This window comes from Pongo abelii, chromosome 6 (assembly GCF_028885655.2).
Source record: "Pongo abelii isolate AG06213 chromosome 6, NHGRI_mPonAbe1-v2.0_pri, whole genome shotgun sequence".
NCBI classification, from domain to species: Eukaryota; Metazoa; Chordata; class Mammalia; order Primates; family Hominidae; genus Pongo; species Pongo abelii.
In genome coordinates, this window is record NC_071991.2 from 127,057,933 (window position 1) to 127,070,645 (window position 12,713).

General features: G+C 60.9%; 2 protein-coding genes across 2 annotated transcripts; one reads left to right on the plus strand and one right to left on the minus strand.

Moving 5' to 3' along the window:
* Window positions 1-2,122: 2,122 nt before the first annotated feature.
* On the minus strand, window positions 2,123-6,493 carry LOC129060480 (uncharacterized). Its single transcript, XM_054559818.1, has 2 exons — window positions 4,873-6,493; window positions 2,123-3,960 (listed from the first exon to the last, which is right to left on the minus strand). Exons 1-2 carry the CDS (start codon window positions 5,374-5,376, stop codon window positions 3,817-3,819), a joined length of 648 nt encoding a protein of 215 aa, XP_054415793.1. The 5' UTR covers window positions 5,377-6,493; the 3' UTR covers window positions 2,123-3,816.
* LOC129060481 (WW domain-binding protein 11-like) lies at window positions 5,381-8,934 on the plus strand. Its single transcript, XM_054559819.2, has 2 exons — window positions 5,381-5,656; window positions 7,530-8,934. The coding sequence occupies exons 1-2, from the start codon at window positions 5,423-5,425 to the stop codon at window positions 7,812-7,814; spliced, it is 519 nt and encodes a 172-aa protein (XP_054415794.1). The 5' UTR covers window positions 5,381-5,422; the 3' UTR covers window positions 7,815-8,934.
* Window positions 8,935-12,713: the final 3,779 nt, after the last annotated feature.

The window sequence follows — 12,713 nt, forward strand, 5'->3', positions numbered from 1 at the left end:
CATCCCTGCACCCTTGGAAGCAGCCTGTTTCCGACGTCTAGGAGCACTCAAGGCAGAAGTGGGTAAGGTGCTCCGGAGGCCCTCGTGGATCTGTCTCTGCTCTGTTTATGGCCCTTCGGTAATTCACTGACTGAGACTGTTCACAGTGAATTCTACCAGTGCCATACACAGAACAGGAGTCACGCTCTGTGGCCTGCTGACCCTGCGGAGAGACCAGTGGCCCACGATGCCCGTTCCCTGCTCCCAGCCTGCCCGCCCACTCCCTTGGGGGCCCCCCAGCAGGCCCTCAGCAGCAGCTGCTACGGTCTCCACCCCCCACCCCATCCCACCTCTTCACAAGATCCACATGCCCCATCAGCCCAAGATGACCTTCAAGGAGACAGGGACAGTGGGGGAGAGGGGCTGACCTTCTGGCCTTGCAGAGGGTAGAGGGCTAAGACCACACCAACGTGTCTCCTGTCTCCACCCGAAGGCCCACATCCCTCACATCACCCAGGCTGCACCTCCAGGCTGGGGAGGGAGAGGGTCAGGACCGTCCGTCTCCTGGCCAGGGTAACTCTGGCTCGGAGAGGCAAGCAGCTGGCCAGAGCCTCCTCTCTACCCAGCCTGCCACAGGGGCAGTGACCAGTGGGACATCCAAGATGCCTCTTGTAGCCTCTGAGCTCAGACACCAGGCTCCTAGGCGCTTTGGTGTCCATTATCCCCCACCCCCCAGCCTGCCCTGTGGCAGAAACAGAGCCCCAGGAACAAACCAAATCTGCTGCTCACCCCCACTCCCATCCCAAACCAGACCAGACTGGGCCAGACTGTGAACCGCCCAGGCTGGGCATCTCTGCTGCCGGCCTAGGATCAAGGCAGGAAAAGGCCAGGAAAGGAGAGCAGAAGAGAAGTCCTGCAACCACCGGAGGCACGGATGCCCTCTAGCAAGGGAGTGGCTCCTGGCTGGCTCTGGAGTGACTGCGGAGGAAAGCGGAGGCTCAGGAGCGAGGGAGGGGCTGGGAAGGTTGCATCAGTGGTTGCCAGAGCAGCTGCCTAGAGAGAAGTCGCTGTGGAGGCCCTGCCTCTGGTGTCACAGTCCCTGGGGAAGGACGGGAAGAAGGGAGAGGGTGGGAGGGAGGGTCTCTGAGGAGCTGGCACCCAGGGCAGGCAAGCTGGGGCCTCCGCAGAGTGGCCACTAGAGTCTCAGCCTACTCCAGGTCAGCGGTGGCCCAGAAGGCAGGGTGGCTAGAAAACATCCTGGAAGGGTCAGAGCGAGTGCCCTGGCCCAGAAACTATGCAGACCTCTTGGCAATGTTACCCCCAGGAACTACCTCCCATGGACCTCAGAGCTCCATCTGGGTACCTTGGCCAAAGCAATCCGCTCTCCCCTAGACACTGCTTAATGCTCCACCCTTCCTGTTCCCAAGGACTCTTTGTCCTGCTTCCACACACCCCCACTGCAGGGCTCTGCTCTTCTAGCTGGTCTGTCTCTCCAGAGGACAATCCAGCTTGATGAGGTGGTGATCTCGGGAAGTCACTCCTCAACCTTCTGCCTCAGTTTCCCCTACTACAATTTTCTGAACTCTACTAAGGAAGAGAGACCAGACTTCCCAGCCATGAGGTGGGGAGGGGAAGGGGTGATGGCAGGGTGTTAGCAAAGAGTATAGGGTGGGTAGTTAATGTAGATTCTTGAGCCTGCCTGGAAATCTGCATTTTAATAGCACCCTGACAGCTCAGCATGGGGTGGGGGTGGGAAGGATCTACTTTGAGAAATCTTTCCCAAGAAGCCTCACCCCAGGATAATTAAACAGAATGCAGAATTCTTCTTTCTTCCGGCTGGGCGCAGTGGCTCACACCTGTAATCCCAGCGCACTTTGGGAGACGGGTGGATCGCCTGAGGTTGGAAGTTCGAGACCAGCCTGGCTAGCATGGTGAAACCCCCATCTCTACTAAAAATACAAAAATTAGCCAGGCGTGGTAGCAGGCGCCCGAAGCTGAGGCAGGAGAATCGCTTGAACCCGGCAGGCAGAGGTTGCAGTGAGCCGAGATCGCGCCATTGCACTCCAGCCTGGGCAACAACAGAGCGAGATTCTGTCTCAAAAAAAAAAAGAAAAAAGAATTCTTCATTCTTCTTTTGGGGACAGCCAAGGATGGGGAGAGGCAGGTGTTAGGGAAGGGGAACACGCAGCACCTTGCAACCAAGGAGCCACAGAGGACTTAGAGCTGGAGAACAGAGGATGGAGCCAGGGATTCTGCTCTCCCCAACCCAGGAAGGAATAAAAGGGACCCTAGGTAGAGGAGAGAGCCCTGTAACAAAGCAGCCCAAACACGTACGCTCCTTCTAATTGTGGCATCTCTGTCGAGCTCCTTGGTCTGTTTTCCTCATCTTTGTAACTGACAGGATGGAATACAGGGAGGAGCTCACAAAGCCAAAATCCCTCTCCGCTTCCAGTTCTAGTCGGCTGGGCCAGGCTCCTCCCCTGCGCCTGCCTCGCCCCTCCTAACCAAATGCGACAGGAAGCCCAAGTGCCGCAGTGCCTGGGGGGGTGCCACGTCCGCTGGGGCCTCTCCATCCCGGTGGAGGGAGGCTGGGGCCTGGGCCCTAGGGAAGCAAGGTCTCCCAGCTCTCTCGAAAAGGGGGTAAGAGGAGCTCTCCGACATCAGCAGCAGAATGCCCACTTGGAATCTCAAAAGGGAAAACAGAGGCCTATGGCTTGGGGCAAGTCAGGATAGCAGCCTCTTCTGCCCTCCCTGCAGGACACAGCCCTGACCTTGAGATCAAAGGCACAGAAATCCGCTTCTGGAGTGGGAAGATGAAGACAAGGTCTCCCACACCCGCTGGGTGTCAGCGCCTGGCAATGGAAGAGGACCAAAAGAGACGCAACTTGCAGGCCAGGCAGGGCAGCCAGGGACTCACAGGGTGTGTGGGGGGTCCTACACATCCTAGGAGGTCTCTACTAAGCGCCCCCTCCCACCTTCAGTCGCTCTCAGCCCCACCCTCCTGAACTCCACCTGGGCCTTCTTAAAACTCAAGAGTCCCCTTTCCCCTAGGGGTGTCCCTCCCTGGGGCACTGGTGCCCAATGCAAAGGGCAGGCCCCCAATCCCTTCCAATGTTAGAGGTGAGTGTTGCAGGACTCTGGGCTATGGGTACTCCGGGGTCCTTAGACATCACATAGCCCACCCCTCGACTCCCAGCTCTCCTCTCGACCTCTACACAACGAATCTGGAGTCCAGGGTCCCAGCCGCACCACCCACAACCGGTCTGGTCCTGATCCCTCCAGTATCTATCAAATGCCCCTGAGGTCCCAGGGGCTAGAGGCTGCGAGGGCCCTTGAACGGGCATGCCCTGGACGCTGCGCCTGTCGTCCTGTGTCCCCATGAGGTGCTGGGAGAGGGGCCCAGAGCTGCTCTCCCCGAAGCCCAGGCTGCCACCGACCCATTAAATACTCAGGTGTCTGGGGTGCGGAGCTCACTCCAAGAGCCACTGGGCCCCGGTAGGAGAAAAAGAATAAACGAAATCCTCACAAGTGAGGCCGGCATCCTAGAATTTTCTCTTCTTTGCGTAAGGCCGACTCCAGAGGTCCCGCTAACTCCCCCGCAGGAGCATGAAGGGGCGGCCGTGAGCGGTAAAGAAACGAGCAGTGGTGGAGGCTGCCGCTCCGAGCCCAGGTCCGAACCGAGAGCCGCGCGGGGAATGTGGGGGTCAAGGCTGACAGCTGGGCTTGGGGCAGGTTCCTTTGCGTTCGCTCAGGCCACGATGAGGCCACTAGGACAGATTTCTCTGAAGGCTCGGCCTCGGATCAGAGATTCGCCGACTCGGTGCCCATCGGTCGGGCTCACTGGGTGACAGGTGGAGGGTGATGCGCACCCGTAGAGCTGAGTGACGCGGCCCGAGAATCCGCCACCTGGCTAGCAGGATTTTCGCCCTCAGGAGCTTTGCGAAGACGGGCGCAAACCTGGGAGGCGCCGCCGCACCTCGCCTGTGGGGGTGGGGAGGTCGATTAGGGCACCGCCCGCCCTCGGCCCTAATCGCTCTGAGCCGGCCTCAGTGCCCCTGCCCCCGGCGGGTATTACTGTACACGGTGTCCGGGAGCCCGGGCTGGAAGAGCAAACGAATGGCTCAGCCTGGAGGACTCCGCGGAATCGGGCGACCCCTGACCCCGGGTGACACCCTCACTGCCCATAGTCCTAGGATGCGCTGACCGGTGAGGCGCCAGAGGCAAGCCGTCCAGCCGCCGATCTTGGGGAAGGGCTGGGAGCCTGGGTGCCGCTAGCGCTATTAACAGGAATGGGGCAGGTGCGGGCGGGGGACGGTGTCTCATTCGCGTGCGCCGGGGTTCCCGGGATGAGTGGCCGCGAAGTGGAGGCACACGGGAGGTCTGAGAGCTGCTTTCCCCCAGAGACTGGGCGGGGCGGCTCCGGGCCACGGAAGCAGCCTCGAACCAGCCGCGCAGCCCTGACAAGGCGTTGGAGGAGCCAGCTCCGGGGCCCCGACGCTCCCCGCAGCCCCCTCCCAGCCTGGCGCTTCCACCTGGGCCCACCAGGGCGGCGAAAAGCCAACCCGACCCCAGCCAAACTCCTCGCGGGTAGGCACCTCGCAAGAACCGGCCGCACTCGGACCGCGGCCGCCCCCGCCCGGGAACCGCGCTGGGCGCTGGGCAGACGCCACTGGGGGACCCGGGACCAGACGCCCCGTGGGCGCCTCCGCCTGAAGGCGCGGAAGAGCGAGTCGGCACTGCCGCGTCATCCCCGAAAGCCAGCTGCGCCGGGACGTCTGCCCTGCACCCGGGTTCTAGTGCGGCCGGCCCCGGGCGCCCGCCTCCGCCTCCTCTGCTGAGCACCGCTCTGGCTCCGCCCGGCCCGCCCCCCGGCTCCCGGCCCCAGACACTCACCTGCGCCGGCTCCAGGCTTGGCGCACCGCTGCCTCTCAGCTCAGCGCGGAGTCCACACCAGAGAAGCCAGGCAAAAACGGCCCGGGTTCGGAAAGAGCAGCATGGACGGAACTTGAAGCGCGCCCGGCCCGGGCCCAAACCTCTGCTGCCCCGCGAGAGGGGGCGGCGCCGGAGCGCCGAGCCCAGCGGGGGAACAAAGGGGAGCCGGGACCCGGCCGCGCGCTTCCTGGGTGTCGGGTGACAGGTCTGCCAGGGAAGGCCCCGGCCCGGCCACCTGAAGAGGAGCCGCCTCCGCGCGGCAGGCGGGGGAGGTCTGGAGGGGTACCGGGGCCCGAGGGCCGGAAGAACGGGGGCGCGGGCTGCCCGGGACCGCGCGGCTGGACGGAGGCCCTGCGGCTCCGGCGCAGCTGCGCGGGGGCTCGACGGAGTGCACAGAGAATGACTCCAGGAGGGTTTTACCGCCCCCCCCGCCCCGGGCCCCGCCCGCCCCTCGCGCAGCGCCATTGGCTCAGGTGCCGCGAGGCGGGGAGGGGCAGGGGGCGGGCCGGGGATGATTCACCTTGAATGTGGCTCCGGTTGGTGCGCGGCGCAGGGCACGCCCGTCCGGGACTGCGGAGACGCCGGGAGCCCCGCCTGCTTGCCCAGCCCGGCCGGGTCTGGCCCCAAGGGGTCCCGCCGCCCGCCTTCTATCCCCGCCTCCTGCCCTCGGGCTAGGGTGCCGCTAGCCGAGGTGCGCCCGGACGCCCTGCCACCCCAGCGCCCTCTGAGCCCGGAGCTAGCCGAGGTGTGTGTGGCGTGGCGTGCTTGGAAATCCGACCCTGGGAGGGGGGAGGGGAAGTGCGTTGGGAGCTGGGACGCACCGTGGGGCCACTGGACGATCTCCGCAGTCTCCCCGCAGAAAGGGGCTCAACGCTGACCTGTCTCGGGGGCGCACCCGGACCCAGGGGCGCAGGGCTGGAATGGAGACAAGGGGCCTCCACGTCCTCACACGCCCACCCTCGGCCAGTTCTGCGGCCTCACAGGTGTCTGGCCACCGCTGCCGCCGCCGCCGGGAACAAAGGCTGTCTGTCCCAAGAGAGGGAGGGGGAAAGGAGCCGCCCCCAGACCCGTTCCCATCTCCCCCTCCCCCCACTGCGACAGTGGCTCCCTCGGGACGGGGCGGGGCCGGCCGGGGCTGGGGCGCGGACGCGGATTAGATTCTTCTCAACCGTCCTTTGGTCGGACATCACCCGGAACATTCAGAAGGGACCGGGGGGCAGGGGCTAGGTCCTCCAAGCTGTCAGCGTTGGGGTGGCCTCTTCCTTCTTCCCCAGCATCCTGAGCACCGGAGCGCCCCCTCCCTTCCTGCTGCTTTGGCTGCCCTTGCCAGTCCCAGCTCCGCCCCGCCCGGCCGCCCCAGACGGCAACGGCAGCTCAAAACCAGATTAAAATAAAACGTTAATCCGCCCTTCTCCTTTTTAGCTCCTAGTTCTTCCCAATCGACCCCCGCAGATCTGGCACCCTAGAAGCCCCTATAAAATGAGGGTGGTGCTTAGCCTATGCTCCCACCAAACCTAACCCTTGCACTTGAAGACCGTTAACAACTTGTCTTGGGCTCGAGCAAAAGAAGGGGGTGAGGCAGTGGAAGCGGGTCCCGGGAAATCTATAGTTTCCCCATCCCCAGCTCCTGCCGAGCCGGGAGGGGCCAAGGGTGACGGCAAGGATACGAACCCTTCAATATGCCGGACTCCCGGGCAGGGCCTGCTGAAGCCGTAGATGTCGCAGCCAGATGGATCGGGAAGCAAGATTCCCACCCCAGGTGGATAATTGGACGAGTCTCAGGGCCTCGGGGCCCCTCTCCCCATGCAGCCAGGCATGGGCACGGTGAGCGAGAACCCGGACAGCGGAGATAATGAGCACGTCACAGGGCCCGACGGGCCAAAAGGGGGTGATTGCTCCACATTAACCCCTCCCCGTCCTACTAGCATTCCCCCGCCCATCTAGGTCGCCTTGAGCCTCCCTGGCTGTCTCTGCACCCGCGCCCTACCTGGTCCTCAGACCCATGGGATGCTGGGCAGCCTGGGCCGGGTGTGCCCAGGACCGCAAAGCGGGAAGCGCAGGCCTTGCGGACTGCGAGTGGCCCCCGCGGCCTGCTGCTCCCCTTTATAGCGCGCGCCCCGCCCCCCGCGCTCCGGGCGCCCCGCCCTGGCCCATTCACCTGCTGTCGAGAACCAGACACCGCGCAGCAGAAAGCTAGCCGCTGGGCCGCGAGGTCCGGCCGTCGGAGCGGGCGGGGCTGGGGCGCCTCCGAGACAGATCCGATTTCCACCTTTTCTTAAATGCGCTGCTGAAAGTCGAGAAGGCCCCGGCCGGGGAGCTCGCGTCGCTTCCTTCCCCCGCAGCTCCCCTCGCACCCCGAGTCCCCCAGCCCCACTCCGGGAGGGGCCGCGAAACTGCACCCGCAAGGGCCTCATACATATTTTAAGGAGCAGGCCCCGCAGGTAACCGGAGCTGGACTCGGACGGTGAGGGGGCGGCCCCCGGGGACCTGATACCCTGGATCCCTTACGGCTCAGGGCTCAGGCGGGGGAAGAGGTGGCTCAGGCCGACCTCGGGTCCTCACTTTGCTGGCCTGTCCAGCGCATCCTAAGCCCGTGTGTATCCTACCCTCCTCTGCAGATCCGATGTCCGTCTGGCAGTTGCCGCATTCCCCCTCGCTGGAGAGATCCCTTCCCCCTCGCCACCGGCGTCCCACGCTGCCCGGAGTCGTGCGCCCCGGGACGGGTAGTTTTGGGTTCCTCGACGTTGGCCAGGTTTAGGAAAGACCCGCTGTCTTCCTTGCTGCCCCCACCTAGGAGACTCGGCGCCTTGCGCTCCGTCCTTTTTTCTGGTGTCGCGGCTTGTCCCTCTGGCTTGCTCCCTCCTAGTCCCTACCCCACACGGCTCTCTTCGCCAGCTCCATGACAGTCCCACTCGTGCTGAAGACCTTGGGCAAAGAAGTAACCATCGGTCTTCCCCTCCCTTCCCATTCGTCAGGCGGCAGGACTGGGGGGAAGGGTGCCCGGGATACAAGCCCCTCACGCAGACCCACTGATGCGGCGGTGGTTCTGCCATTGGCCCCTTTCCGAATGGTGAGGTTCTCCTGCTAACCCTGGCCCCATGGCATAACTAGTATAACCCCAGTGAGAGGAACCCAGAGTTCCAGTCCTCCCCTGCTCCAGTCCCTCTATGTGTGATCTCGATCTCGAGGGATTCACTTCACCTCTCTAAGCCTCAGTTTCCCATTTGTAAAATGGGCAGAATGACTCGCACCTCTGGGGATGAAGAAAATGCACGTGTGAGCACGCGGGTACTTGGCGACCCAGAGATCTCTGCAAACTGCAGGCCCAGCGAGATGGCCTCAGCACGCCCTGCACCCTCGCCCGCGCGACTGCAGCCGCATGCCCGCCCCAGCCGCTGTGTCCCTGGTGCTTCCTCCGCCAGGGCCACGTGCCGGGGAAGCCAAAGCGGGAGTCTTTCGATCTTGGCCCAGCCCTTAGCCCTCGGTCCTTTGCTCTAGCATGTAGATTCTTGTGGGTCAACAAAGTCACTGGAAACCCAACGAACTTCCCGACATTTTTCGAAAAACCGTATGCATGTGCTTCTGTGCGTTTTTCCTCTGATCGAGGCAGGGCCCTGTAGGGTTCTATTTGGATGGGAGGCTGGAGTGGTTCCGTCCCGGCTGCGGAGTCGGAGGATGCAGTGGGAGATTCGAAAGAAGGAGAAACACAGAGACTGTCAAATGAAAGGAGATTCTGTCTTCGGAATTGACCCAGCTCTTTAAAAGAATGAGGAAAACATGGGGTCGTTGTATATCCTGGAAAGTCGCCTAGGCGTTCAGTGAAAAACGCAAAAGGCATGTGGATTCCTATTTGTGTAAAAATATAAATGGGTCAGGGGGTTAAACATCAGGTTTTTTCTGCACGAAAGGTCTCAGCGCAGGGGGTTGGAGATTTTTCTTTTCATGGTATGTCTTTCGGGACTGTTCGAAGCCAATGTGTGTTGCTTACCATATTCTTGCATTGAATTTTCAATTAAAAAAAGAAACTGCAGGAATTGTTTTTTGTTTGTTTGTTTGTTTGTTTTGAGAGGAGTCTCGCTCTGTAGCCCAGACTGGAGCGCAGTGGCGCGATTTAGGCTCACTGCAACCTCCGCCTCCCGGGCTCAAGCGATTCTCCTGCCTCAGTCTCCCGAGTAGCTGGGATTACAGGCGCGTGCCACCACGCCCGGCTAATTTTTTTTCCCTTTTTTTTTTTTTTTTTTTTTTTGTAGAGGCGGGGTTTTACCGTGTTAGTCAGGATGGTCTCGATCTCCTGACCTCGTGATCCGCCCGCCTCGGCCTCCCAAAGTGTTGGGATTACAGGCGTGAGCCACCGCGCCCGGCCAATAAATTGATTTTTTAAAAAGCAACCTGAGCCGGGCGCAGTGGCTCACGCCTGTAATCCCAGCTTTTTGGGAGGCCGAGGCGGGTGGATCACCTGAGATCAGAAGTTCGAGACCAACCAGCGTGACTAACATGGAGAATGCCCATCTCTCCTAAAAATACAAAATTAGCCGGGTGTGGTGGCACTCGCTTGTAATGCCAGCTACTCGAGAGGCTGAGGCAGGAGAATCGCTTGAACCCGGAAAGAGGAGGTTGCGGTGAGCTGAGATCGCCCCATTGCACTCCAGCCTGGGCAACAAGAACGAAACTCCGTCTCAATAAATAAAATGAAATAAAATAAAATAAAATAAGCATTCGGGATGCTGAAGCCTGCAGGAGTTGAATCAGAGGGCGAGCTGCAGAGCGGAGGCACTGGGGCGGCGGGCCTCGCCCGGGCTCTTGCCTCCCATGAATCCTCGATGAGTAGAGAATCCTCGCTCGGAGCAAAGGCGAGAGGAGACGGAAGCGTGCGGGTGCGGCCCTTGCTGCTTTTTACCAGGCGACACCCCGGTCGAGTTTGACCCCCGGGCAGGTGAAACATGAGCTTCCACCCCAGAGGGGTCCCCTACCCAAGTCAGCGGAGAAGGTGGCCTGCCAGGTTAGAGGACCGAGTCCAGCCTCGGTTTCGTCATCTGTAAAATAAGCCGAGAACATCCGCGCCTCTTTCTGGAGAAGGCTGGGCGGATGCCAGAGAGAAACTGCGCGCGGGCCCCGGCGCGGGCCCCGGCGAGGAGCCCGTCCGGCCTCTGCGGAACTCTGCACCGGCTGGGTCCCTCCAGGGTTAGAAACCCAGCTTCCCCACCCCCACCCAGCACGGACCCGCGCTGCATCCCCTAACGCCCCCCCAACCCTCTGCACCCAGACCCAAGAGCCGGCCTTCGACGCACCACATGCGTAGAGCCCGGGTCCCAGCCCTAAGGACCAGGTTTCAGGGCTCAGAAGACTCCAGCGAGGTTCACTCGCAGATTGTGTCTGCGGTCGTTGGGGGAGGGGCCCCGCAGCCTTCAGCAGATTATCCAAAGGTCAGTGACCCAGATATGGTTTTGGCCACGGGCCATGTTTCACTTCCTGTGCCCCAAGCAGAATTTAGCTGAATAATTCAGACCCCAAACCAAGCTAAACGCTCTTATTTCCGTTTGGGGATTCTTCGGAGTTGGGATTTTTCTGTCTCAAATTAGAATAATCTGCATTATTAAACACTTAACATTTATTTGTTGGTTGGCTGCCTGACCTTTCTGAGCCTCAGTTTCTTCGTCTGTAAATTGGGAGCTTGCCCAGGTCGGAGGACTGTTGGAATTGGAAATATTCGAATAAGGAAATGTTTTTGCAAGTGCTTTGTAAGCAGCAAAGCGCTTCTTCAGGGGTCAATTTTTTTTTAGCCCTGAAGTCACCACCCAAATTCGGGAGATCGTTGTGCCTTTCTTGGATGAGGATGCCCGGCTCCAGCCCGGGGATGGGACGGTCTTTTCCTTGCTGGGAGTCCGCTGTGGAGAGGGCGATGCGCTCTGTCCAGGGCCTAGGAGTCCCTTTCTCCCTCCACCCTCGGCTCACAGCAGGCAGCTCCCCCGACGCGCACCGCCTCTTTGCCCCCAGCCTGCGGTGCGCTCTTCCCCAGGACGCCTCCTCTGTCCTCTGAACGCCGCCGGCCCTGCTGGGGTTGCTTTCTCCCGCGGCGTCTTCGCGAATATCCCCTCTTGCTGTCTGCCTTGGCGTCCCTCCGGGTTACCCCACACCGCCTCCGACCCTCCCAGGGCGCGGGAGGAGGGGCAGAGCATCTGCGTTCGTGTCTGGGCCCTGGCGGGGAGTCGCGTGGTCCAACCCCTCGTTTTTAAGAGGAGGGATCTGAAGCCCAGCTAGGCTCCTACTTCCAGACAGAGCCCTACGGAGCCCAGTTCTCTGGATGCTTTCCTGGGGCTTTTTTCACTGGGCCAGGTTGGGTGGGTCTGGAAAGAACTCCCGCAGCCGAAAATTAAAGAAATGCAGAGAGAAACCTGGGGGGTGGGGCCACCCTGGTCCCCTGGGCAGGCTCCAGTCTCTGGACCAGTGGGGCAGCAGAGGCCTCGGGAGCTGCAGAGATTTTCCTGGGGACACTCCTGAGGGGTAGGTGCGAAGCTCCTGCTGGGATGCCTAGAAAAAGGGTTATCATGGGGTCCCTGGCTGCCGGCTCACCGCCGCTCCTGCTTGGAGAAAAGACAGGGCAGAGGGTAGGGGATGCACGGGTGTGGAAGGAGGGGATGGAGGAGAACGACCACAGGCGGTTTGGGTTGTTGGGAGGGGAGCGGGGTGTGGGTTGCGGGGGGCGGGGGGGTGATCAAGTGATCAAGAATGATCAAGAATCCCCGTTCTTTGATCTGCTCTTTTTTTTTTCTTTGCTGTTTGTTTGTTTTTTGAGACGGAGTTTCACTCTTGTTGCCCATGGTGGAGTGCAGTGGCACAATCTCGGCTCACCACAACCTCCGCCTCCTGGGTTCAAGAGATTCTCCTGCCTCAGCCTCCTCAGTAGCTGGGATTACAGGCATGCGCCACCATGCCTAGTTAATTTTGTGTTTTTAGTAGAGACCGGCTTTCTCAATGTTGGTCAGGCTGGTCTTGAACTTCTGACCTGAAGTGGTCCGCCCGCCTCGGCCTCTCGAAGTGCTGGGATTACAGGTATGAGCCACTGTGCCCGGCCCTTTGATCTGCTCTTTAGGAACCTCCACCAATAACCAGAATCCTTTGATCTGCTCTTTAGGAACCTCCCCCCCCCCCCATAACCAGAATCCAGCAGTCTCTCCACAGTACCTGCTGTGGGAACCTGCTGGGCCCCCAGTAGAGGGGAGGGTCTGGCCAAAGCAGCGGGGATGGAGCTCCCACAGCAACAGCAGGCCCTGCCCTAAGGGAAGCAGCCTGTGGCCTGTGTCAAGGACTTGGAGCTGCTGTGACCTCCCTGCAGACGCTGGGTCGGAACTTGGCCTCAACCTCCAGATGGGCTAGCTTGGGGGAATTCCTGCCCAGCCTTTAGCATGAGTCCCTCCTAATGGAAAATGCAAGCCCCACTAGGGCAAGGGCCACATCTGCCTTGTGCACTGCGGTATCCCCTGCCTGACTTTCTGGGAAGGTGCTCCATGAATATGTGTTTGAATTAATGAGCAAGGGCTGTACAGGGTGCAGTCACAACCAGTGGCCAGTGGGATTCTCCCTGCAGGACAGTGAGTGGAGAAACTAAGGCTCAGGCAGGCCAGGCAGCACATGCTGGCCTGGACTTCTTTCTGTCCATCACAGCCACCTGCTCTGTGCTACCCCTTTTAGCTAGCAATGGCCATGCCTGGGCTTCCTCTTGGGAGGTCATTTCAAGGGAGGCAGAAACTCCTCAGTATGACTTTAGGGGTATTCTCCTCTTCTCTTTTTCCTGTCTCATGGAT

Bases quoted from the DNA above. Each gene is read 5' to 3' on its own strand.
- LOC129060481 (XM_054559819.2), top strand. From the start codon at position 5,423: ATGATTCACCTTGAATGTGGCTCCGGTTGGTGCGCGGCGCAGGGCACG. The intron at 5,657-7,529 runs GTGTGTGTGGCG...CCTCCTCTGCAG, and splicing joins TGAGCCCGGAGCTAGCCGAG to ATCCGATGTCCGTCTGGCAG.
- LOC129060480 (XM_054559818.1), bottom strand. From the start codon at position 5,376: ATGGCGCTGCGCGAGGGGCGGGCGGGGCCCGGGGCGGGGGGGGCGGTA. The intron at 3,961-4,872 runs GTGAGTGTCTGG...CCACCCCCACAG, and splicing joins CAAGCCTGGAGCCGGCGCAG to GCGAGGTGCGGCGGCGCCTC.